The 25894-nt window shown below is 46.7% G+C and overlaps 1 protein-coding gene across 1 annotated transcript in view; it reads left to right on the forward strand.

Annotated features, from left to right (window-relative positions):
• Window positions 1-25894, forward strand: part of LOC138566820 (thialysine N-epsilon-acetyltransferase-like) — a 238396-nt gene that overhangs the window by 92302 nt on the left and 120200 nt on the right. Inside the window, exons 3-4 of the mRNA XM_069644497.1 lie at window positions 20265-20348; window positions 21038-21139. Coding sequence (XP_069500598.1) covers window positions 20265-20348; window positions 21038-21139 — 186 coding nt within the window. The remainder of the gene's footprint in view (window positions 1-20264; window positions 20349-21037; window positions 21140-25894) is intronic.

Here is a 25894-nt window from a genome sequence, read left to right on the forward strand (position 1 = left end):
TAATTGTTTAACCTGCCCAATGACACTTGCCAAGAGGGATGCTGCTGATGAAATTTCCGCTGAAGGTAAAACTGACCTGTAAAGCTGTCAGGTTTGGTAGTGCTTTGGCACGCGCTGGCTCGTCTTCCTCACGCTTTCCTCCTGTGTTGTGCTGCTTTATTTTTCTCTTCTTTCCTTCGTTTTTTTTTCTTTTACATTTTACTAGCAATACCGTCCCTCCTTATTCTTTTGTTTTTTTGTTTATTTTCTTTGATCTTTGCTCTTCTCTCGCTCTAAATGTTTACATGTGCAGTCCCCTCCCTCCTTCTCGGCCCTCTTTTTCTGTTTTCTTTTGCCTCTGCGAACGATGTCCCGGTTCTTTAACTATTTTTTTTCTCCTTCACCCTTTCAAAATGAGTCAAGGGGGCTTTCTAGAGTTGCCACCCATCCGGATTTACTCTGGACTGGTCGTATTTTAAGAGCTGTCTCTGGTTGTCCCGTTAACAGATTAATAATGTCTACTGGGGTCAGCCTTCTGATTTTTTTTTAAACATGTTTATTTTTGATCAACACACCAGAGCCAAGTACATTACAACACATTATTCCCTGACAATTAATATAGCTCATGGACCCTCTCCCACCACACCCTCTCCCCAGCCACATCCCCTCAGTGAACGTCCAAGTCTTGCCCCCCTATTTGTTGCGTCATCTCCGAACACCCAGCCCTCAGAGTGTTTGCTACTGCTCGTGGGTTAAAAGTTAGAGCCGGATAACTCTGGTCATAGTCTATCACTGGGGACCAAATGTTCGTGAAGCGGTGAAGCAGGCCTCTGTTTGCCGCTGTAATCTTTTCCGCGACAAAAATGTCCCAGAGTTTCAGCCACCATAGGATCATTAAGGGTCCTTCTGGGGATTTCCAGGTGCGTGCCACCGTGATTTTAGCGGCCAGGAGTAGGTGAGTAAGAAGGGTAGCTTTTCTGCCCGATCTAGGGTATACACCTGGGATCGGGCTTCCTAACAGGATCGGTTCTGACTCCAGGGGCAGCCTTATCCCGGTTATGTCTGCTATGGTGGCAATGCATTGAGTCCAGAAATGTATTACCACTGGGCAAGACCACCACATATGGAGAAACAATCCCTGGACGCCACATCTACGCCAGCAGCGCGGGTCCAAGGCTGGGTTGAAGTGGCTCAGTCTGAGCAGGAGGTAGTACCATCGTAGGAGTAGTTAATATGCACACTCACGGTTAGTAATGCAGAAGGAGGAGGCACGCGTGCGAGACCATATGTCCGACCAGACCTGGTCTTCTATCGAGTGTCCTAGGTCCGTTTCCCATTGGTTCATGTAGGTTGCTCTAGTGACAAGAAAATTTGTCTGCAGCAGCTTGTACATTGCTTAGATTCGCCCTCGATGTGGGGGATCTGCGATCGTCGGCTCTGTCGGGTCAAGGTCTCGTGTGCTGCCTCGCATGTTGCTGGGTAGGAACACCAATGCCGTAGTTGCGCGTATGTGAATCTGTCTGTTTCCGCCAGGTCAAAGGAGTTTTTGCATTGTTCAAAAGTAAGTGGCCGCTTCCTCTCATAGAGCTGGCTCAGGGAACTAAGGCCGCCAGCGATCCAGTTCTTAAAGTTCGCCAGATGGATCCCTGGGGAGAACGACGGGTTATGAAATATCGGAGAAGCAGGGCCTAGGTCTCTGGGGATTCCTCTTTGTTTACGTGTCCATTCCCAGGCTTTTAGAGTCTGCTTGGTGGAGGAGAGGATGGCCGGCCACGTTCTCCGTAGGACGGTCGGGGATGCAAGAGGAAGCGGAGGGGGAGGGGTAAGCGGGATTGTTCGATCTCGACCCATCTTGGCCTGTTAGAACTTATCGTCCAGCTTTCAGTATGAGCTAACTGGGCCGCAATCTGATATTTCTGGAGGTCTGGGACCCCTAGGCCTCCTGAGTTTGGGCTGGCCAGCATCATCCTGAGCGGGATCCTTGCCTTTTTACCTTTCCAGATGAATCGCAGGATCTTCCTCTGGAGGTGCAGGAGTGGTGGCCGGGGGATCAAAGTTGGAAAGGCCGAGCACACATAAAGCAGCCGTGGGAGGAGGTTCATTTTACATGCCGCTATACGGCCCACCAGCGAGATCTCCTGTGAGAGCCAGCGGTTGAGATCTTCCTCCAGGGTCTTGAGTAGCGGCTGCAAGTTCGCTTGATGGGTATCTTCCGGGCTGTAATTTGTACTCCTAGGTAGGGGATAGACTTTTCGCTAAGTTGGATCGGGCAGAGGGTTCGGAAGGAAGCCTTATCTTCCTGCTCCAGTCTCACCCCCAGTGCTGATGATTTCGCGAAGTTTATCGCGAATCCTGAAACTTTGCCAAAGCGGTGAATTTCTGCCAGGGAGGACCTCAGCGATTGGGTGGTATCCGATATGGTTAACAAGACATCATCTGTATATAGTGCTATTTTATGTTGAGTTGGGCCTACTTGGAGGCCTTTGATTCTGGGGTTCAATCGGATCCGCCGGGCCAGAGGCTCCATGACTAGGGCGAAGAGGAGGGGAGACAAGGGACATCCTTGTCTGGTGCCGCATGATAAGGGGATCGGGTTAGATAGGGTGCCGTTACTCGCAGCAAGGCTTTCGGTGATTGGTAGTTTGCCAAGACGAGTTTCTGAAATGTGGATCCAAAGTGAAAGGACTCCAGGGCGAGTTGGAGGAACGACCAGTCCACCTTGTCAAAGGCCTTAGTCGCATCTAAGGCAATCACACCCAATTTTCGCTTGTCTTGTTGTGTGACTTCGACCAGGTTTAGGACCCTGCGGACATTGTCTGCCGCAGATCTGTTCAGTACGAACCCTGTCTGGTCTGGGTCGATGATATCCGGGAGCACCCTCGCCAAACGGTTGGCCAAGACTTTGGAGTAAATATTGGCGTCCAGGTTTAGTAGGGAGATGGGTCTGTACGCCGTGATGTCCCCGAGGTCTTTTCCCGGCTTCATGGCAAGGACGGTGATCGATTCTTGCATTGATGGGGTAATTGTCCCCGAAGTAGCGAAAGAGTTAAAGAGCGAGGCCAGGGGGGACACCAATTGGGAGCGGAAGACTTTGTAAAAGCGAGTCGAGAATCCATCTGGACCCGGGGCCGTGGGTTTGAGACTCTTGATGACTTTGTCAACCTCTTCGCATGTGATCGGGGTCTCTAGCTCATCTCGTACCGTAGGGGCTATCTGAGGCAGCGCTGCGTCTTGTAGGTAGGAGAGTTGTTCTTCGAGTGATCTCGGGGAGGCTGTCATCGTGTCTGTAAGGTAAGTTACTGCAATTCGCTGCTTGTCTCCCTCTGCGAATTGGACTCTGCCATGGGGATCGCAAAGGCTCAGGATGGCGTTTCTCTTTTTGGTCTTCGCCAGCTTTTCCACTAAGAATTTGTTCGCCTTATTCCCTTTGTTGTAATAGCTCTGCTTAGTTCTGGCTAGGATCTGGGCTGTGTCTTCTGCATAATGTGCTTCCAGCTTCGTCCGGGCTATCCGCAGGCCCCGATGGGTTTTGGGCATCCAGTTTTTGCCTTACATATAGCTTCCGCTTTCACTACTTCGTCCTGTAAGTTCTGGCGTGACTGTCGCCTCTTTTTGTGGTAGGCCGCACCTTGTGAGATTAGGACCCCTCTTACTACTGCTTTCATTGCGTCCCATGTATTGGCTGGTGAGGTGTCTTCACTCTTATTTTCGTTGAAGTAGTCTTTGATAGCTTTCGCTACCACCTCCCTCAATGACATGTCATTCAGGATCGGGTCGTATAAGGACCACTTGCATTTTGGGAGCGGATCCGGGTCATGGGCCCTCAGTGTTAGGATGACCGGGGCATGGTCCGATAGGATTCTGGGACCCATGAGTACATCGTCAGTGAAAGTCATCGCTTGGGGGGAAGCCAACAATAGGTTGATGCGAGAGTAAGTTCTGTGTAAGCCAGAATAGAATGAGTAGTCGCAGACTTCAGGGTGTAAGACTCTCCGAGTGTCAACCACATCTAGGGTTCGGAATAGTTTGAGTAGGGCTGTCGCCACGCTATAGTCTTAACGGGCCGGGGGATGGGACTTACCCTTGATCGAGTCCGGGACTCCATTGAAGTCTCCCCCTATTATTGTCTGTCCGTCCACGAATGGCCGGAGGGCCTCTTCCAAGGCCAAGTAGAAATCTTCCTGTTTATCGTTCGGGGCGTAAGCCAAGATGAGGGAGTACAGCTGGCCATAGATCCGGCATTTAATAGCTACAAAGCGGCCGTCGGGGCAGAGTAAAGTGTCTAAGATTTGTGGTCGAAGTGTCTTAGAGATGAATAACTCCGCTCCACCTTTCTTGGTACCATTCAATGCCAAAAATTGTAGCGGGAACTGTCTGTCGCGGAGCCTATAGAAATCTGCTGGGATCAGGTGGGTTTCCTGGAGGAATACAACCGAGGCCTCTTCATTCTGTAGGCGTCAGAGTACAGATTTCCTCTTCTGCGGCCCGTTTAAGCCTCTGACGCTGAGGGTTAGGAACTTCACTTTCCGGTGTGGTTGAGGGGCTTCATGGACTCTCCTCGACGGCTGGGGAAGGTTATGGGGGGGAGCCGTGGGTATCGGGCATCATCTAGGAGCTTGGTAGCCATGTCGTACTCCAGTGGTCGAGTTTTATGACCTCTCCAACGGGAGGGTAAAATTGAACGGGAGGGTGAACTCGAGCATGTGTGGGGGGCTAGGGTTTTCTGTGCGGCCTCCTCTACGGCCAACTGGGCCAAAACAGTTTCCTCCGCCAACGGGGCAGGGGTAGAACCACCGAACTTGGTTTGCCTCCAAGGGTGAGTTGGTGACATATTCCTCGGAGTGGGGTATGGGCCGTTCGGGGCCCGCAGCGTTACTGTGTTCCGTTTCGGTTCCTGGATCGGTATTCACACGGTAGAAGAGGACGACTAGATCACCTCATCTTCTGGCGTCTGTGCTTTGGACCAGGATTGTTGCTGCTGTCTTTGGGGTGATTGCTCTGGTTCCTCTGGCGGGAGGTGTGGACTGGAGGTGAGCGAGGCTTCCGGAGAGTTCGAGTGCAAGATGGTTTTCGCGTCTTCAAGATGGCTGATTTTGCGCAGGGTTCACTGGTATGAGAATTGCAAAGTGGAGGGGAAGAGCCATCGGTAGCGGATCTGCTGGCTCTGAAGGAACAGGGTCAGGGGTTTGAGAGCTCTTCTTTTCTGTAGGGTCATCAGGGAGAGATCCTGGAATATCTGCAGCGGGGTGCCCATGAATGAGAGTTTGTCCGTGGTGCGGCTTATCGCCGAGATGGCCTCTTTGGTGGCATAGAAGTGGACCCTAGTGATCACATCCGGGGGGGGCGTCTGTGTCCACTCCCTGTCTCGGGCGCAATCTGTGGGTCTGGTCCAGGATGAGGTGGGCTTTGTCCATAAGCGGGAGGAGAGCCTGGAAGAAGTTGCTAATGTATTCCGGTAGCTCTTTGTCTTGAATAGACAACAGGACCCCTCGAATGAGCAAGTTATTCCGTCGTGCCCTATTTTCCAAGTCCTCTTGCTTGAATTCGAGGACTTCGCTTCTAGCCTGGAGCGCTTGGATCTCGCGTTTCATTTCTATTTTCGTTGCGTCATGGCTCTGGGTCAAGTCCTCGACCTCTCCTATCCTCTGTTCGGCTTCTGTGAGTCGCTGGTCCGTCTGTTCTAGACGTGTAGTGAGCTCGGTCATGCAGGACCTAAACTCAGCCTTGATGTCACGCATGAAGGCCAAGATATCCTCCCTGGTGGCTAGCTTACTTTGTTCCTCAGGGGCCTTCTGTGGGGTGAGATTAGGGGGAGGGTCTGGCTTCTTTGTCTTGTCCGCTGCTAGGAGCATGGTGGAAATGTCCGAGGTTTTAGCTGCTTTGTTGAGCTTCGACATCTTGCCAGCACAGTGATCCCGGGGTTCCTCCTCTGGCTGGGTCGTGGAGGGCAGTCGGGATTTGGAGATCTCTTTATTCGGGGGGATGTGGGGGAAAGGATTCCGCAATGATAGGGCCCGCTGTGGGCACTTCCTGGTCCCCAGGACTGATAGCCTGATGGGAGTAGACCTCTGGCTACCAGGCTTCAAGTATGATTGGCGAGACAGAAGCGGTAAGACTGCCCGCCGGCGGGATGATGTTTTAGGCCCTACGCCAGGGTCGCGGTCCGGGATGTCGGGATGATGGTGGGCAGGGGCGCCCCAGGAATTCGGCAGGTGGTTAGGCCAGTTGGGTAGAGTGAGGTTCCACCTGCGGCTGACCGCTTGCAGGGTGTCGGCAGCAGCAGGGAAGGATCTAGGGTATGCCGGCAAGCTAAGGGCGCAGATGAGGAGGCTCTGTGTCAGAGGGGTTTGCCTCTGGGCCCGGCTATCGGGTCGCTCTCACCTGTGCTTGCAGTGTGGGTTGGTGAGCGGGGGCCACCAGGCTCCACCAGCGCACCCCGCGGGGGACCTCGCCCTCCGGGGATGGTCCGATGGCGTCGCTAAGGCGGCAGATGGAATGCGGGCCGCAGCTCCCGAAGCAGGCCCACAGCTTGAGGTGGAGTAGAGGTGATAGGCCTTTGGTACACCCCCCGCCGCTGAAGATCGAGTGGCTGACGGTGGGGAATGAGGCCCCTTCAACAGTTGTGGGTCGGAGGTGGGCAGGGGCGCCCCAGGAAGACAGGGGGGGTGCTAGTGCAGGATGACCCTGGGTAGCAGCGGTGGGTCCAGGAGAACCGGAGCCCCCAGAGGGCAACTGAAGATACAATCAGTGAGGGGTCGCAGCCATTCAGGCAACCTCGATATGGGTCCAGAAGCGGGTGTCACAGCTCGCCGAGTCCAGTGGGAGGGTGCAGGCTGGGTGTTTCACAGCGTTGGAGCGTGGCATCCGGGGAAGACCCCCGCACTCGGACACCTCCACCCCCTCCGAACCGGGAGCAATCGGCGAGTAGAACTGCAGTTGCTGAGGTACCTCAAGAAGAAGGAGGATCTGGGACTGTTGTAGGTAGGGATGTCCGCCCTTATTGGAAAAATGCTGGTGTCGCCGGTGTTGGATGGCCCTGTGTCTGGTTATGCTGGATTAGCCCTCAGCGGCTGTCGCCAGCTGGAGAAGCGTCAAGGTCCCCAGCCGCAGGCAGTGCCGGCGCGTAGATGCAGGGGCGGGAAGAATCCGCTGGTGGCGTCCTGGCGTCCCCCGTCCAAAGCCCAGATCAAGAGGGGGGGGCAGAGCGTCCCGGAGCAACAGCGGGCCTGACATCGGGAGGGATCCAGGGAATGCAGGCAGATTAAGGGCGCAGGTGAGGAGGCTCTGCTTCCGGAAGAGCAGCCCCTCAAGGGCCCAACTGGGCTGGGCTATTGGATCGCTCTTACCCGCGTATCCAGTACGGGATGGAGAGCGAGCCCCCCAGGCTGCACCAGTGCATTCCGCAGAGATTCCGCCCACCTGGGATGGACCGACGGCGGTTAGGACTGACGTCTGGGTTACGGAGCGGCGGCCACCATCTTGGATCTGGGTGCACGGCATAGATGGTAGGTTTCTCCGCTGCGTTACTAGGGATTCCGGGCGCCTTACTTGTCGCTCTTGTTGCGGGTAATGCTCCTCATCTTCCGCTGCTCAGATGTGTTTGCAGCGTCCCTCAGAGATAGCAGGAACTGATGATAATCTGTTATTGCCGCGGGCCCGAGCGGAGGCCGTTAAAGGAGCTGCCTCATAGCTGGCGCTCCAGGCCACGCCCCATCCCAGCCTTCTGATTTTAAAGCCTCAGAAGCCACGGTCATAGCAGCATAAGCAGCCACTGGGGTGTATGTCAGCCTGCCAGACTTTCAATTGCATTTGAATTCTCTGGTGTTCCTTGGAGCTGTAATTTACAAGTCTTTTGTCAGATAAGGAAATGAGTCATGGTGGAAAGTTCCCTTTCAGTGACCCTTTCATGTGCAAAATTATTCCAACTCTTCATGCAAGGTGCTAATGTTGGGCTGTTAATTTTGCTGTCCTGTGTGCATTTTAAAGCCAAGTCCAGACAATAGGTTTTACCAGATATTTGGTTGATTTGTGAAAGAAAAGGTAAACTGTATATCTATAGAAATCTACAAATCTGCCTGCTTGTTTGAAAGCAAAAAAAAGTAATGTTTTGCAAAACTAGCACATTTTATTTAAACCTATGCACACTGATATGGTGGATGCAGCAAACAATGTTTAATAATACAACTAACGAACAGGAGACCAGAATATATATCTCTGCTTCACTACCACCATAAAGAATGGCGAGGCGCTTGTGGGAAAGAAACAGACTAGCGGTCAGCGTTTGCTTTTATTTATTTTTTTTGTTTAGCAATTTTTGTTAGGCTTTGTAATGGATAAATACAGGATATAATTATCAACAATTAACGATTATAATACTTGCTAACCAGTAGTCCAAGATACAAATTTAAGTTGAGTTAACAATTAAAAGGCACAACATAGTGTATCAAGGTTACAATAAATGTAGAGATGCACTAAAAGTTCCTTGCAAAACTCTGTACAAAAACACAAAAGAAGAACAAAACAGACAGGACAATACAAGACTCAAGAGGAGAAGGAAGAACAGACAAAACGGAGGCAATAAATTAAAAGGACAATGCTGAGGAGGCATTAAGATATTCGATCAGTGGACTCCACTTTTGATTATATTTACGTATGTCAAATAGAGAAGTGGCGCAACCTTTTTTTATTCGGTGAATGTAGCATATATAATTCCACCAAGTAGCATAAGATAAGCGATGAAAACATTTCCAGTTAGAAGATATTAGATGAAAACCAATGAAGAAAAGTAGGTGAAATAACCTCGGAGAGGAAATATTAGTTAAATCAGAGTAACCATGCGATCCAATAATTAGATTGTCAAGATTGAGTTGTGCTGTTAAATGAAACATTTTTTGTAGAGTTATCCAAATTCTTTCCCAGAATGAAAAAAAAAAATTACAGTAAAAAATACAGTGTTTAAAATCAGCCATACATTATTTACAAGACCAGCATAAGGTTGTCAAGTTGGAAGCAAATCTAGAAATACGTTGAGGAGTAAGGTAGGCTCTACTCAGTTTATTTACGATAGATACAATAGTTACAATATATACAATAATACAATAGCTGCAGTGAGTTATACAAGCAAAGCAAGAGTAGGGAATATAATAGTTAATAGAGTCCCAGATTCTTCTGGTTTGAAAGAACCGTGTTTGTTTTTATATACTGTTTTGGTTTATTACCCTTCTATGTTCGCCAATTTACCCAAGCACCAACACCCCTTGCACTCACCAATTCTCGATCATAACTTACACTTTCAAACCACTCACTCTGCCCTTCATTTGCATAGTTACTTGCTCTGTCACACTGCCATGTCACAACTTGCATTCCACACTCTCTGCCAAACTCCAAACTGTGTTCTCAACTCCGATCTTATGCTGCCCTCCTGCACCTCTGCAGTCTAGACACCTTTGTGGTTTCTCACTCCTCCTCCATCTCGCAAGTCTATTGCTCTTTCCCCATTCTTTCCACCAATCTGCAGCTTCCTCCCTTCTTCCTGCCTTTCTGGCCCACTGGTCTACCTCTGGCCCACTCCTCCTTCTGTTTTCTGACCCCATTCACCCGACACCGACTTCTGTGCTTTCTGGCCCACTGCTCCCCCATGCACCCTCTCTGGACTGCTGCTCCTTTTCTGCTTTCTGGCCTACTGCTCCCACTTTGGCTTATAACTCCCTCTCTGGCCCACTGCTGCCTCTCGCTCCCCCCATCATAGGGGGATTAGTTTTAAAAAAATCTAGAGAGGCATATTTTCTTAAATAGCCGTTTTTGTGTGTGTTTTTGCAAAAATGGCCGTCTTTGCGGGTGTTTTGCAAAACGGCATATCTTGTATATTTTAAGCAATCGCGAAATCGCTAGAGTCTCGGGGTTTGACTATTGTGTGAAGCAGCAAGAAATCTACAAAATTGCTGTATGATATGTTTACAGAGTGCAGCAACGACGACGATAGAAAGGTGATCACCGGCCAGTATCTGTGAACGATAGAGGAAACTGGGGGAAGTCGGTTGCAAATCAGTGTACCTGGCTCAGCTTATCTCATATGACATAATTAATATGATTATGGGGAAAGATATTATCTGGCAGGATTTTATTACTGGCCTATGCATCTTAATGTTTGCAAGGGAGTGGAAAGAACCAGAGTAATGCTATCTATATGTGCCTAAACCAGCTTTTAAACGTTCTTGCCTTCTTAATTTGGTTTGGCAATAATAGCAATGCTTCTTAAAAATTGCAACAGACCATTCTTTTAGTGGTATGCGCTTTATGAAAAGGTTAATGATCATGCTCACCTATTCTCCTCGTTCGATTCTTTGGGGATATTGGCTTTGTGGGTTAATGTGCCTGCTGCAGTGATTTATGTGAAACCTGCAGCTAGAGCTCTGGTGCAGGTTCTTAACCCACAGAGATATTCCGTGGGTTAACTGGCTTTCCAAGCTTCAAATATATCTTTTAGGAATGTTTTTTTTACAGCTGCCAACTACTAACATTTTCTGAAATTACATTATCAGTGTAATTTACTTATCTGGCAAAATGTGCATTAACCCACTTGCCCATCTTTTCAAATCTGAACGGCTTGACAGTTACTGGATCCCTTTTTGTCAGAACGCTAGGTAAATAAATGTATGGCATATAAAATAATGGATTAAAAAATAAAGGGGTATGCCTGCTTTTAATCCCTGCTCCTACAGGCAAAATATATAAGGTTTACAAGAACAGACAGTGGACCAGTAGATGGAGATGACACGGATTAATCAGAAAATATTATTACAAATTTTAATCAATAAACACATAATACATTATTATATGCAATGTTTTAAAGCCATAAATAACAATTCATCATCATATACTTCATATATTCAACTTTCATCCTCAATCCCAAACTCACTCACTCATTCAATCATTTCATAAAAAAACAAATGTGACTAATTACACGTAATGTATTGTTCTCATAATTCAGTTTCCAAAACATAGTTGTCACAAATGTTATTTGTCCCAGTTTTTTCTTTCAGGTGTCATATTATTTCCGATCAATAAATCAACCAGAATATATTGAATCGTCGACATGTGTTTCGGTCCACATACAACAGAACTTGCTGTCTTTCATTCTCGAGACCTTCTTCAGGACGTAAGGCACAAACAATTAGGTCTGTCCTTGTATTTGGAATGGTGTAAGCCAATTTTCAATCTAAAAAAACTTACATAAAGTGCTATCAATAACCAGTGTCATCCCATATTTCTTTCACTTCGATTACTAATATTGTCATGTGTGTAGAACATCCATCAACACAACCAACTACTCACCCCCATGTGTTAATTCACGGGATGGCGAGTAACTGTATGGAACAAATCCTTCGTGGAGTCTATGGCTTTGTAAAGATCCTGTGAAACAGACAGAGATACAACTACGTTCTCTGTATCGATTTCCAATTCTCTTTCATATTAAAATCTCACACACTCATAACATTCTAAACTTACAATTCTTTTTGTATTGGTAGTTCCACCAGATGAATTTTCAATTTTCGAATTGTCTTAATATACGCCAGAATTCTCCCAGCTCCAGATACCTATAAAAGCCAGTACAATCTATTGTACCTTATGTCATCTATATCTGGTTTTTATCTTTTGGTAACTCTCCGAATGGAGAAATATTCACTCACCCAAGAGCTTCTGGGGACTCTGTAAATCCCGTCAAGGAGTTCTGTCAGCCTAGTCCTCAGTAGATCATCAATGGCTAGGTGCAGGAGTCTGCTGAAATACAGACATAATAACCACCATGATTTTCCTTAATTGTGATCTATAGTATCTAAATATATTGTATTATTCATTTTTTTCTCTCACTTCTGTCCCCCCTAGACGGGTAATTTGAAGTTTAAGTTTCTAAGGGATTCCGGTAAAGATGCTCTCATTACCTCAAGGTGGGATAAACTCATATATGTCCTTATGGTCTGGGAAATATAGCGACCAACCATAGAATGTCAAACGAAGACAACCAAATATCATCTATTCAAAGTGATATCTGTGATGTTATTCTGCTGCCCGCCGACTGATAAGCCTAGCACATCGCTAGAACCCACGGTTAGTGAGCATGACCCGTAGAGCAAAGGTCCAGCCAACATTCTATGTTGAACATAGCCTGCCGTCAGTAATTAAAAGTGATGCGCGGGGCTAATGTTGAAACAACGCCCTCACGACCACGTGAGCAGCATTTTAGTGATAGCTGCAGCTGGTAAACATAACACGCAGGGGAAGGAAGGAGGCCGGCGTCTCTAACAATAAGCATGCCCTTCCGCCCATAGTTCAAAGCGATGTGCATGGCTAGAGATTACACAAGGCCCTTGCGTAATGCATACGCATTCATTCATGTTCGGCTGCTAGGCTCATAAAATTAAATGTAATCACTTCAGGGAGTGCATATGCAACATCTCCCCTTCATTCAAACACAAAAGCCATATTCAGACGACAATGGACTCGCCTCAAAATTTTGAAATGCCTCTCGCATCGTAACGAGTCTCGCCGTAGCCTCATTATAATTCGGTAACACAAACAAAGGACTGCTACCTTATATAGTTCATCCCAGGACAGTCATCACAAAGAAGGGACTTAAACCCATCCCCAATAGGTTCGGATTGCGAGAACCAGACGTGGATGTAAGGACCAATAAGAACTGTGTGGTATTAAATTATGCATACCTATAGGGAAATCATGGAATGTTGAACTGCTTATAGAGGATCTCCTTACCCCATCAACCACCCACTGAGTTCATTCAGGAATGTATGAAGTTGGCGATGACTGAAAACTTTTTTTCTTTTCAAGAGGCAGCTCTATAAGCAGGAAAAGGGCATAAGCATGTAAGCATGGGGGCTACTTTGGCCCCTGATGTTGCAAATCTATATATGGCAAACTACGAAAATAAGTTCATTCTTGGCAACGGGAATGCTCTTCGTGTCCATCCGACACTCCACTCCCTTTTGGGTACCTGGCATCGTTCTATTGATTGTTTTCCTCCTTTGGAAAGTGTCTGTTTCATCATTGACAGAGTTTCATAGGTGGCTCAACAAATGTAACAGCAATATCAAATTCACTTTGGAATACAACCACCGGCAAGGTAGTTTTCTCGATCTAGTGATTAGAAAAGTGGGAAATCGTCTTACCTCTCTATTCAAGAAACCCACTGAAAAGAACTCTCTTCTCCATTTTAATAGTTTACACCCCTCTAGCCTATGTCAAAACCTTCCGTATGGCCAATTCCTACGAATAAGGAGGAATTGTACAGAAAAAGAGGACTTCAGAATTCATGCTGAACAACTTGAAGATAGATTGGAGACCAGAGTATATCCTAGGAGGTTGGTGAAAGATCACCTCGAGAGCAGAATACACTGATCGAGAGATCTGCTTAACCACCCATAAAAAACAAAACGCTAAGCGCCTGGTATGTGTAACTACATTTAACCCCATTAGCAGCGATGTGAAAAGGATTATAAACGGGCATTGGGATCTAGTTAAACAACCAGGGACCCTTTTGCAAAAACCCATGTTTGCATTTAGGAGAAACCAGAACCTGAGACAAAAACTTGTCCATACTTACTTGGAGCCCTTGAAAGAACAATCGATTACTACACAATGGGGTCTCTCACAGATTTTGGGTCACTATAAATGCGGCAAATGTGTAGCATGTCCATTGACTGAGAGCAAACAGGAGTTTCATTATAGTGGCCGTATATGGAAAATGAACTGCCATGCTAACTGCTTAACTAAAAATGTGATTTATGTGATCTCTTGCCCTTGCCAACTACTTTATGTTGGTAAAACCACACTGAGGAGAGACAGCACGTATCGGAGCATAGGAGCTGCATTAGAAATAAAGTTGCAGATAAGCCCCTTGTAGAACACTTTATGAAACGGAAACATAAGGACACGGACCTCAGATGGTTTGTATTGCAGCATGTAAAAACAAACATGAGAGGTGGCGATATGGGCACAATATTACACTGCATTGAACAACGGTGGATATATACCCTTGATACTGTACGGAATGGCTTAAATGTGTCCGTTGAGTGGAATGCTCTCATCACAAAGAACTGATTAATTAATGATTTCAGTAATCCACTGTATAGACTTTTTGTGGTAAGCACATCATGGAAGATGCGGCACACCCGACGAAGGGGTGAGTGCATCATAAAGTAGAAAAGCAGGAATAAACATCAGAAACTGCACCTTGTCACATATTAGGTGAAATGAGAATAGGGTAGAGCCTCATTATCCTGTAATAATATACTCCAATAAATGACCATAGTCTCTCCCGGAACCATTTGCTTCTGTTCATATGAAAACGAGAAGAAATAATGGACTATGTATCCCTTACATGCGAGAATGTTTCATTTGGCAATATTCAAATTTTTTTCATGTTTGGAATTTTTTTACATTTCGATTTTATACACATACGGGCTCAATGTTTTTGTGATCTAACATTGATTTGCCTATAGGTATGCATAATTTAGTACCACACAGTTCTTATTGGTCCTTACATCCACGTCTGGTTCTCGTAATCCGAACCTATTCGGAATGGGTTTAATTAGGGTTTAATTAGGATTGTGTGTGATTAGATGGACGGATCACCTGGACAGCTGTTATGACTTTAATGCACACTCCTAAAAAGTGTCTTCTTTGCTGTCTGTTATGTTGTAATTCATTTGTATAGCGGCTAAATCCATTGGTATAGCCTCAAAGCGCTGTGGGTGTGGATGCCCTTGGAGGCAATAGTTTGAGAGGTATGAGAATTGAAAAGAGGATTTTTAGAATGCGTGTGTTCCTTTTACCGAGCACAAAGGTAAGGGGGAGAGGTGGCTGAGTCCCTGCTAGCGACCCATGGCGATCTGGTTAGTGGATGGCTCCTGGATAGACCGTCAGGAGGGTTGCGGCGAGTTAAGGAAACTGATTATGTGCCCAACTGACCTGAATTCTTTTTGTGGGACTTGGCTGCATTCTAATGGCAGAGGTGATGTGCGTTATGAAGTAGAATAGTATATTATTGCAGATGTAGGCGAGGCGGGTGGGTGGCTCTTCCCCCGAAGGGATATGGCTATGTTCCACTGCGATGGAGTGCTATACGTATAGGAGAATCCAGCTGATCTCTAGTTGTGATAAGGGTATGCAGCTTGTATGAGGGTATGCAGCTTGTATTATCTAGAAAACATTAGTGAAATTGTAGTGAGAGTAGTGGCACAAAACAGCGAGACTCACAATGCAAGACTACAGCGCTACTAAAATACAAAAAACGTCATCTCCTGCGTGATTGTTGCAGCAGACTGGGTTCAAGGCTTGGCATGGGCAGGGTCGTCCAGGGTGAAAGGGCAAGGTGCCGAAGAGAAGGTGCGCTTTGCTGGCTGTTAGGTGAGGGGTATAACGCTAGCTAGCTACCTGAGCAGGTCAGCAGACTCATCCAACTGCTCATAGCCCATTGGGCCCGTTTAAAATTGGTCTGGGTGAAACTCCTGATTAGAAGCAGAAACGGCTTGCATGGGCAACCTAGACAATAGGTTTACTCCCCTTTTGTTATGCAATTTTAGTTTTCACCACTAATTAGTGAATGTGGACTTGTTATCAAGGTATTCCCAGCAGGCATCAATTAATGGGAAAAGAGTAGAGGGCAACGTTATTTTCAGTGATCCTTATACGTGTTAAATTGGAAATCTTTCAGGAAAGTGTAATGTATGTTTCCGACAATAATAAATGCAGGCCTCGTCCTCTTGATAATGAATCCTAAACGTCTTGAGTTGCATCCGTTTATGTGGGATTAGCACATCCATCCCTACCACAATTCCTTGTATTCTGCACTTGGTAATGGTAGGACCGGAGTTGCCAAACGTGCTTTTTTTGTGGTTGTTCAATAGCACCTTGTGGTGTTCACTCGATAGCCTGCATTAAAGTTAGTTCCCACTCTGTAGTTCTTTCTCGCTATCCCATGGCAGGTGGTAGATAATCTGCCTGACCTGTCAGGCATGCCATATTACTCTGTAAACTTTAATTGATGGGATGAACAGAGTAATGTATTTTATTTTTCTGCCTCTTCAAGTCTAATGAAATTTGTATTAGAAGTATGATCAGTTTATATGTATTCAAAACATTATTTGCTTTTTGTGAAAGGTTTATATAAACCTTAACACAAAATAGAATAAAATAAATACTCTGTAAATGGCTCCTTGTAGTTTTGCCGTTTATAATTTTGTATTTTTGTATTGATAACATTTTTATATAGCGCTTTACGCCAAAGCGCTTTACAAGAGGACAATATAGACTGCAATAAGCATTGCAAACAATATGTCAATCAAGTAATAGAAAACATTATATGCAACAAATTACAACAATTAACTTGAGTGCTGTGATATAGCATGAAAAGTGTAGGGCCGAAGTGGGAGAAACAACAGGACAGGAATGTGTAAGGATGGGTAGCGGGATCAAAATGAGAGAGAGAGGGAGAGAGGGAGGTAGTAGAAGTCAGGGTGGGGATTGGAGGAGATAGGATCTTAGAAAAGTGCAGAAGGAGGGGTAGGAGGAGAAAGAGCGGATAGAGAGAGGGTGGCGGTTCCACTGGAAAGGAGCAAGTAGTTGGAAAGAACGGAAGCGGGATGGGGTACAGGATGGTAGAAGAAAAGTGAGTAGGAAGTGTTCAGCAGAGCGAAGTGAGTGAGAAGGGGTGTAGAAAGTGAGGAGGGAGGAGAGCTATGGTGGATCGAGACCTTAGAGGGATTTGAAGACGAGACAGAGGAAATTAAATTTGAGCTGGGAGTGAAAGGGGGAGCCAGTCTAAAGAGGAGTGAGAAGAGGAGATGTAATCATGTGGTGAGAGAAGAAAGAGGCAACGGATAGCAGAGTGGTAGATAGATTTAAGTGGGGTTAGGTGAGTGGAAGGGAGACCGAAAAAGAGTGTGGAGCAGTAGAAAAGTCTAGAGAAGACAAGTGAGGTGACCAGGAGTTTAGTAGCATGAAAGGTTAGGAAGGGACAGATTTTACCGATGTTATAAAGGCGGAAGCGGCAAGATCTGGCAGTGAGGGAGACATGGTGGGAGAGAGAGAGATTAGAATCAATGTGAAGGCCAAGATTACGAGCATGTGGAGAGATGGGGAGTTGGTATGGGGAAAAGAGAATAGGAGAGGGGGAGGAGTGTGTTAGCAGGGAAAATAGCACTTCTGTTTTGTCTGTGTTTAGGGTTAGAAAGTGAGAGGACATCCAAGATTTAATCTCAGAAAGGCAGAAAGAGAGCTTAAGATGAATGTCCGGGGTGAAGGAAGAGAAGGAGAGGAAGAGTTGGGTATCAGCGTAGAAATGGTGTGAGACACCAAAAGAGGAGATGATAGGAGCTAGGAAAGAAGTGTAGAGTGAGAAGAGAAAGGGGCCAAGGACTGAGCCTTGGGGAACGCCATGGTTGAGAGGATAGATAGGGGAAGTGTTACCGCCCCAAGAAACTGCAAAGGTGCGGTTGGAAAGATAGGAGGAGAACCAGTTGAGGACAGAGTCTTTGAAACCAAGGGATGAGAGAGAGTTAAGGAGTAGAGGGTGATAAACAGTATCAAAGGCAGCATAAAGGTCGAGAAGGATAAGTATGGAGGGGTGTTGGAGTAGCGGGCAGAAAGGAGGGAGTTGAGAACAGAAGTGAGGGCAGTTTCAGTGGAGTGGTGAGGTTGGAAACCAGATTGAGTGGGGGGGAGAAGAGAGAGGTTAGAGTCGAAGGAGGAGAGTTGAGAATAGACAATCCGTTCGAGAAGTTTAGAGAGAAAGGGCAGGAGGGAGATGGGGCGATAGAGTCTAGAAGGGGATCAGCAGATGTTTTTTTCAGAATAGGGATGATAGTTGCGTGCTTGATGAGAGAAGGGAAGGTAGATGAAGAAAGACAAGTGTTGAAGAAGGCGGTGAGGTAGGGAATGAGGAGGGCGTTAAGAGGTAAGTTCCATGCACCTTATGTTCACAAGTAAGTTTATTTCCAGGTTCTTAGTTACAGATCCACATGAAGACATAAAGGACATTAGCTGTGACAACACTGGCTCCCATCACCCAGGGCAAGCCAGCTGTAACTGCCACTACACAGAACACTCACTCAGAACATTCCATCATCCACTCATAAACATTCCACATGACATCACAAGCTACCTCACCTCAGACAGGCACAATACAACAGAGGGGGTACGTTTTGGGAATAAAAGAGGTAGGGATAGGGTTTGAGGGGGACGAGGTAGGATGAGTTTTTAGATAAGAGGAGGGAGACTTCAGACTGAGTAACAGGAGTGAAGGAGAACATAGAAAAGGGAGGGGGAGATGGAGGAGGTGAAGGGGGAGAAAGAAGGGGAGGAGAGGATGTCTTGGCAAAGGTTGAGGACTTTGTTAGAAAAGAAATTAGCGAAATCGGTGGCAGAGAGGGGAGAGGCAATGGAATGATCAGGAGTAGTGGGAGAGAGAAGACGCGTGAGAGTTTGAAAGATTCGGCGAGGATGAGAGGATTGGGAGTGGAGGAGGTCGGAGAAGTAAGTTTGTTTTGCAGAGTTGAGACAGTTGTCATAGAGAGTATGGTAGGAGAAGTAAGTAGATTGCTTAGAAGGGGAGGGATGTTTGATCCAGCGTTGTTCAAGACGTCTGAGGAAACGATGCATGGAGGAAAGGTGAGAAGAGAGCCATGGTTAGGCGGGATTGCGAGAAGGGCGAAACAAAGAGAGAGGGTAGAGAACATCTAGAGTAGACGAAAGGGAAGAGGTTAGAGAGGAGGACGCCTCATCGGCCGAAAGGGAAGAGAAGTGGGAGAGAGGGGAGGGAAGAGGAGCAAGGAGTGAAGAAAAAGAGGACCAAGTAGCGTAGGTCACGCCGCTAGAAGGAGGTGGAGGATAAGGGGGAGAGAAGGGTAAGGGTAGGAGGAGTGAGGGATAGGGAAAGTAAGGAGTGGTAAATGTCAAAATTAAAACCCCAATGTTGTGTAAGTTAATATAATAACAAGAGCCAAAGCACCAACATTGGCAGAGCATCTTTGACCCTACAAGGGATGACAAAGAAGCTCGGCTTCTTAAATTATTTCTGTGATTGCAGTGCCTTTGTATCTTCAATATATTGCATTTTTCTATGTCTACCGTGGAAAGTGGAACAACGTGTTTCTATTTATTTTAGTTGGGATTCTCGCCCTGGAATTAGAAAAACTGTGTATCCTGAAGGTACTAATGCTTGAAATGGAAAGAAAAAAACACCATTCGGGGACGCCAGACGCCCTCCTCTTCAAGGAACACGTCTACTTTGAACCCATGAACTTGTTTGGCCTAATTGAACGGTTCTAGGGCCACAAACGAGCCGAAATTCGGGTGGTTGGAGTTTGCCTCGAAGTAGTTTTAGTGCAACTAATTATGACTCTGAGACATCCTGAAAATGTTGTTCTATGTGATATTTCTGCCTATTGAAGGCCGAACACACAAAAAAGAACGATTTATTTCAGCTGATTATGTGTGGACTCCAAAATGCCAGAATATCACAATCCGAAATACCCCACCACCCTCGGGAAGCCGGTCCCACCAACACCCTCACTTCCACCAGCTCCCTCGCTTGCTGGATTTCGATGAATTCAGCAGGGTTTCACCCCCTCCCTTTCATTCCCCCTAGCCCCTTCTCAGCCCAAAATATTCCCCCTCCCCTCAACCTTCCAATATTCTCAGACACACAAACACACTTAAACCCGCTCCCCCGTCCCCGCCTGTCCCCCACCGACAGACACTTGTGTGCAACAGGGGCATGAATTGATTTTTCTTATTTTTATTTATTTTCAATTAAGTGAAACTAGTTTATCACTCAATAGGTAAAATGTAGGAAATATGCTAGACAGTATGAAGACACTGTGATTATGTTAAACTATAGCAATTGTTCCATGTAAAACCTATATAATAAGGTGGCCGTTTCTGACTCCTGGCGCTATCCCTTTTAGTTAAGTACTCTCCATTGCTTGTTTTGAGGCCCAAACCTCCCCCCACCCTTCGAGTGCTCACCTAGGACAGATCGCCTTAACCTTTCCCCTTCCACTACTCTGCCACATTGGTACTCGCCCACTCACATCCCCTTTCCGCCCCAAACACACACTAAATGGTCATAAAAAAACTCTGCAGAGTGTTTGCCTGCTATTTCCTTGCTCTCAAATAATTTACCTAAATTAAAACTTGTTCTTTTTTCCCTCTCTTCTCTTCTTCATTTTTTACCATTGGCCCATTTCCCTTTTCTACAATGCTTCTAGTGCTGAGGGAGGATGGCTTCACAGATAACCCATTCTACAAATGCCTGGTTGCTGAGCTACCCCCTGGACAGAAGAGCAAAGAAGGTAATGAGCCTCTCGTACTGTACTGGGTTCAAACTTGCTGTGAGCCATTTAGCTCCTGCTTGTAGCCTAGAAGATGCTAGGTAACTTGACTAAAGCTACCAGTTGCTACTTTTTTGTGCCATGCAGGTAGATCTATAATTAATTAATTCTGAGTGTTTGATATTGGCTTCAAAGGAGCATTAGGGAAAATCTAGAAGACATGTATAGCTTAATGAGTAATAAACAATGGACAGAAAGTTACAGCTTGCATCTCCTATGGAATTAGATTTGTAGCTCACAACTACCTCCTTGTTCCCCAGAGGTACCTCCTGCTTACTCGGTGGTCCTTGATACCCAGGAGCTGCTTTTAATTGCTGCTCATCAAAGCTTTATTTTGATCCCTGCTGTATCACCGTGGTTAACAGCGGGAACTTTACCAGTCGAAAACTGTGACAAGTTGGGGAATAAAAGTACTAAGGAGAGTATAGGAAGAGAGCGAGGAAGGTAAAGAAGATGGGAGGAATGCGGACTAGGGACGTGACGTACAAAAGTAGGTGTGTGTGTGTGGGGGCGAAATAACTTTCCCAACCTCCAAATTCACATTGTGCTTTCTTATTATCAAGTGACCAACTTCTAAACCTTGGCAAGAATAGAAAATGGCTGTCCTGATTGGGGCCCCTTGCTTAACTTCTTTTGTTGCTCTGCTTCAGGTTTCAGCATCGTTGGCCATGCCTTGTTTGTCTTCAGCTACAGCAGCTGGAAGGGCCGGATAGTCTACCTGGAGGATATCTATGTGATGCCGGAATTCAGAGGTAGGAGCAGAGGGGCTGCTGGTAGTGAAGATGAAAATGGGAGGCTGAGATCATTTTGAGGAGGGGAAGCTCACATGAAGTTTGGTTGGTGTAATCAGGCCTGCGACAAAATATCCTCTAGTTAAATGTATGGTCAAGTGCTCCACACAACAGATCTAGCGATTAAAGGTAATGCTTCGCTCTTCCTCATTGTCTTCTTGAAATGCTTTTATACTCAGCAGATTTGACCACTCTCGGCTTCCTTTGTCTCACAGAAAACTGGGAGACAGGTTCAGATGGCCAGGGCACTGTAGATTTCACCTGCTGCCATTTCCTACACATTTCCTAAGCCTTCTGGGTGTTACGGCACTGTTGCTCAAGGTTAAATCCTTTTACTTTCCGCACTGCAGTCTTTTGCCCACCATGTATCTCCACATCTTTCACTCACGCCTTTCCCGTTTGGGTCTCTGCTCTCCTCATCAATTGCTCCAATGTGGAATCGTTCATGTTACCACCAGCTCCTTTTTAGCAGTACTGATTGCAAACTCCGTGTTGTCAACCTAACCAAAGCATTCAACCCCATCCCGTTCACATTGTCTGACAACCTAGCACTATTCTGTGTCCGCGCCCTCCCCCTCCTCACTCTGCTCCTTCTCTTCCTTTCTCCCCATCTCCTTTATGCAAGGAGATGGACTGTAAATCCGTTGTCAGGATTGCCATTGTTTGCCATGACATTGCATGGTTTGAAATTGAGGAGAGCTGGGGTCTATTTAGCTCCAGCTTGAAGCCTCGAAGAGCCTGGTTAGCTTGACACCAACAGCTACCACAAGCTACTTTTGGCTCCCCACCTATGTGCATTTAATCTGTGCGTTTGGACCAATTTATAAATGCACATTCGGATAGCTCTATGCAAGATTTAAAGAATATGGGGTCATAAATAATGGACAACAGAATATGTTTCCATCTTATGTGGAGATTAGATTTGGGGAACGCTATGTATTAGCTCCTCGTTCCCCAGTGGTAGCTCCTGGACACTGGTTAATGCTGGATACCCAGGAGCTGCTTTTAGCTCCTGTTTATCCAATCTTATTTTCGGTCTCTGCATTGCTTCCTCTTACAGAGCTGCCTCCTAGTCCACGCTTCTCTTCCTATTCTTCTTCTTATACATGCCTTTCCGCTCCTCGCTCTTCTCAATTGGGAAAATAATGTATGCTCTCCTTTCCTCTGAACCCTTAATACCCTGCTTTAGAACTGCTGGGCCCCATAATACTTCCCCCGTGCTTATGCACGTGATTCATTGACGTATCGTGTAGCAGCTTGGTAACCCTCTTCACTCAAATAAGCTCTTCATCTGCTTCTGCTTTTTCAAAAAAGCAATTGCTCAATCCAGCTGACCTTAAAAACTAAAATCTGATTGTGGAAACTGTCTGCCAGCTAAAGCAAGGCAGCTAGCACCTGAATTCTAGAATCATGCGAAGAGCCCCGTCTTGGGAGCAGTTTTTGGAGAAAGGGCATGCAAATATCAGAGTTGCACTCTACTGCATAAGGCCAAGTCATGTGACATAGCATCAGGCAATGTTCTGCTTGTGCCGAGGCTTTTTAATGCTGGGGCCAAGAATTTGTGCTTGGAGTGAAGCAGTGTCCTGATGGGCTGAGGCTGTGTGCAGTTGGATGGAAGCTGTGTGCTGCTGGTGTGAAGCTGTGTCTGATGGACTGGCTGTGTGCAGTTGGATGGAAGCTGTGTGCTGCTGGAGTGAAGCTGTGTCTGACGGACTGAGGCTGTATGCAGTTAGATGGAAGCTGTGCGCTGCTGGAGTGAAGCAGTGTGTGATAGGCTGCGGCTGTGTGCTGTTGGATTGAAGCTGTGCTGCTGGAGTGAAGCTCTGTCCTGATGGGCACTAGGCTGTGTGCAGTTGGATGGGAGCTGTGCGCTGCTGCAGTGAAGCGGTGTCCTGATGGGCTGAGGCTGTGCGCTGTTGGATTGAAGCTGTGCTGCTGGAGTAAGCAGTGGCCTGATGGGCACTAAGCTGTGTGCAGTTGGATGGGAGCTGTGCACTGCTGGAGTGAAGCGGTGTCCTGATGGGCTGAGGCTGTGTGCAGTTGGATGGGAGCTGTACGCTGCTGGAGTGAAGCGGTGTCCTGATGGGCTGAGGCTATGTGCAGTTGGATTGAAGCTGTGCTGCTGGAGTGAAGCTGTGTCTGAATGGCTGAGGCTGTGTGCAGTTGGATGGAAGCTGTGCTCAGTTTAATGGAAGCTGTTTGCTGCTGGTGTGAAGCTGTGTCTGATGGACTGGCTGTGTGCAGTTGGATGGAAGCTGTGCACTGCTAGAGTGAAGCTGTGTCAGCTGAGGCTGTGCGCTGGTGGATTGAAGCTGTGCTGCGGGAGTGAAGCTGTGTCTGAAGGGCTGAGTCTGTGTAGTTGTATGGAAGCTGTGCGCAGTTGGATGGAAGTTTGCTGCTGGAGTGAAGCTGTGTCTGACGGGCTGAGGCTGTGCGCTGGTGTATTGAAGCTGCGCTGCTGGAGTGAAGCTGTGTCTGATGGACTGAGGCTGTGTGCAGTTGGATGGAAGCTTTGCGCTGCTGGATTGAAGCAGTGTCTGATGGGCTGGGGCTGTGTGCAGTTGGATGGAAGCTGTGCGCTGCTGGATTGAAGCAGTGTCTGATGGGCTGGGGCTGTGTGCAGTTGGATGGATGCTGTGCGCTGCTGGATTGAAGCAGTGTCTGATGGGCTGGGGCTGTGTGCAGTTGGATGGATGCTGTGCGCTGCTGGATTGAAGCAGTGTCTGATGGGCTGAGGCTGTGCGCATTGCTTGTTCTAATGGGGTGAAGATATGTGTCGTTTGGTGGAAGGCACGAGTCTGACTGTTGCTAGTTGCTTTACGTTCCTGCAGTTGAGGCTTTGTTTCCCTTTTCTACAAATGGAGAGGTTATGGCGTATTCCCTCTGAAATAAGTAGTTTTTACATTAATTATTGCACTGGATTTCAAGTTCATCCATCCTCTCCAACAACCAGCTGGGTTTAAGGGAGAAACTTCTCTATCAGATTGGTTTTGTATGTTTTTACCATGTGCAGTTTAGGGCTTGGGATCACCCCAGTCTCTCCTCGCTCTATTTGCCTTGCAGTGATAGCCGCCATCTGCACAGCAAGTGGTTTCTGTGTCGCAAACCATTCAAAAAGGACTTCTGTGGTTAGTAGCCAGCACTTCATTTGACGGGTGTTCCTCCCCTGCTCAGATTACCCACTGGGCTCTCTGGCGTCCGTGGCTTTCCCTACCACCTGTTGGTGGGTGTCGGTCACAACAAGAGGTGCTTATGCGGGGGACCCCACACAGTCCCTCAGCAAGTTCTCTTGAGCTACCAGTGCACGCAGACTGGCATTGGACATTAAACCGTACAGCCCCCCACGGAAATAGTTACTCCACAACATGGATGCCAACATGTGTCATTCCACCCAGGTGGTGCTTGTTCAGTTGTACGCTTTGAATTCGGGGAGCTGTATTCAGGCCCGGCTCCAGGAATCTTTACCTGGGAGGGCCAGGTTTGTGATCAGGTGGGCCCAACTTTTTTCAGATCTGTGATCTGACAAAAAAATGTCTTCCTGGATCTGAAAAATCCATTTACCCTTTATTTGGTTTAGTCTGTTAGACTGCTTTATAAGGTGCAGAAGCCTGGATTCAAATTCAGGTTGTTGGGACACATTTACCCGCAAGACTACTTGAATGTGTGATAAAGATGCTTGTTAGGATTGCACTCCCTGGCAGATTTAAGGCAAATTGATTCTTGGGCAAGGCTGACAGATGGTCCTGGGTAGGTAGGGCATGGTTGGGGAGCTTATGGTGAGAGTAGTTAATCATCGCTGTCATGAGTGCAACAAATGTTAACTGTTTTGTAAGTTGTCTTTTTCTACTTTTGGAGCTGTATGTTTAGGGGTATGACTCTGGATGGAAACGGCTTGTTCACCACACCAGGGTTTGCTGACATGAGGTGATTTGTCAAAGTTCACTCAATTTGTTCAAATGGGAAATCTGCTCTCACCTTCCACTGGCTCATTTTTACAAAATCACAGGCCCTCCAGTACCCCTTCCACAGTCTTCAGCTCTCTTCTTCGATTTGCTCCTTTGTTTCCTTCCCTAACCTCTCTCACTACTTTGACCTTCCATTGGCTAGTAACTTCATCTTCCATACGCTCCTCCATCTCCATAAGGAAAACTATATTGCCAAAGCATGAACAATGAAAGCTGTATACTGCAAAATCCTTAACAAGAGTCTGAGAAATGCATCCCAGTTAATCATGCCCAAAGACACATGTTTTCTACCATTTTTCAATATAATGCTATAATTGAGATATAAAAAACAGTACAGGGCAAAAGAGTAGCAGACAAAATAGTGTGGCAATATCTCCCCTGTAACCTTCCATCAGCTCCCCCTAACTATCATTCCCATTTACAATCACTCCCACCTACCCCACCATGTCTTCTTGGCCTGGCTAGGGTAAATCGAGTATGAGGTCACCTCCTTTTCTGCAGCGGCTGAGCAGAAGAGGCCCCCAGTCCTTATTCTATCTGAGATAGTGTGCGCTCAACAATACCTCCCTGAATACTGTGGCTACCCCCAGGAGGCCACGTAGGAGGTGCTTGTGGTCCAGCATTTTTGTTGTGAAAGACAGCCCCCCTCCTCCTCGATAAATATTGAAGCAGGGAATAGGATATTTTGTTTCTTAAAATTACATTTTGAAGCACAACATTGTATTTTTTGTTGCAATTGTGCAGCAAATGT

The sequence above is a fragment of the Ambystoma mexicanum genome, chromosome 1p (genome assembly GCF_040938575.1).
Source record: "Ambystoma mexicanum isolate Mex_15411 chromosome 1p, UKY_AmexF1_1, whole genome shotgun sequence".
NCBI lineage: Eukaryota > Metazoa > Chordata > Amphibia > Caudata > Ambystomatidae > Ambystoma > Ambystoma mexicanum.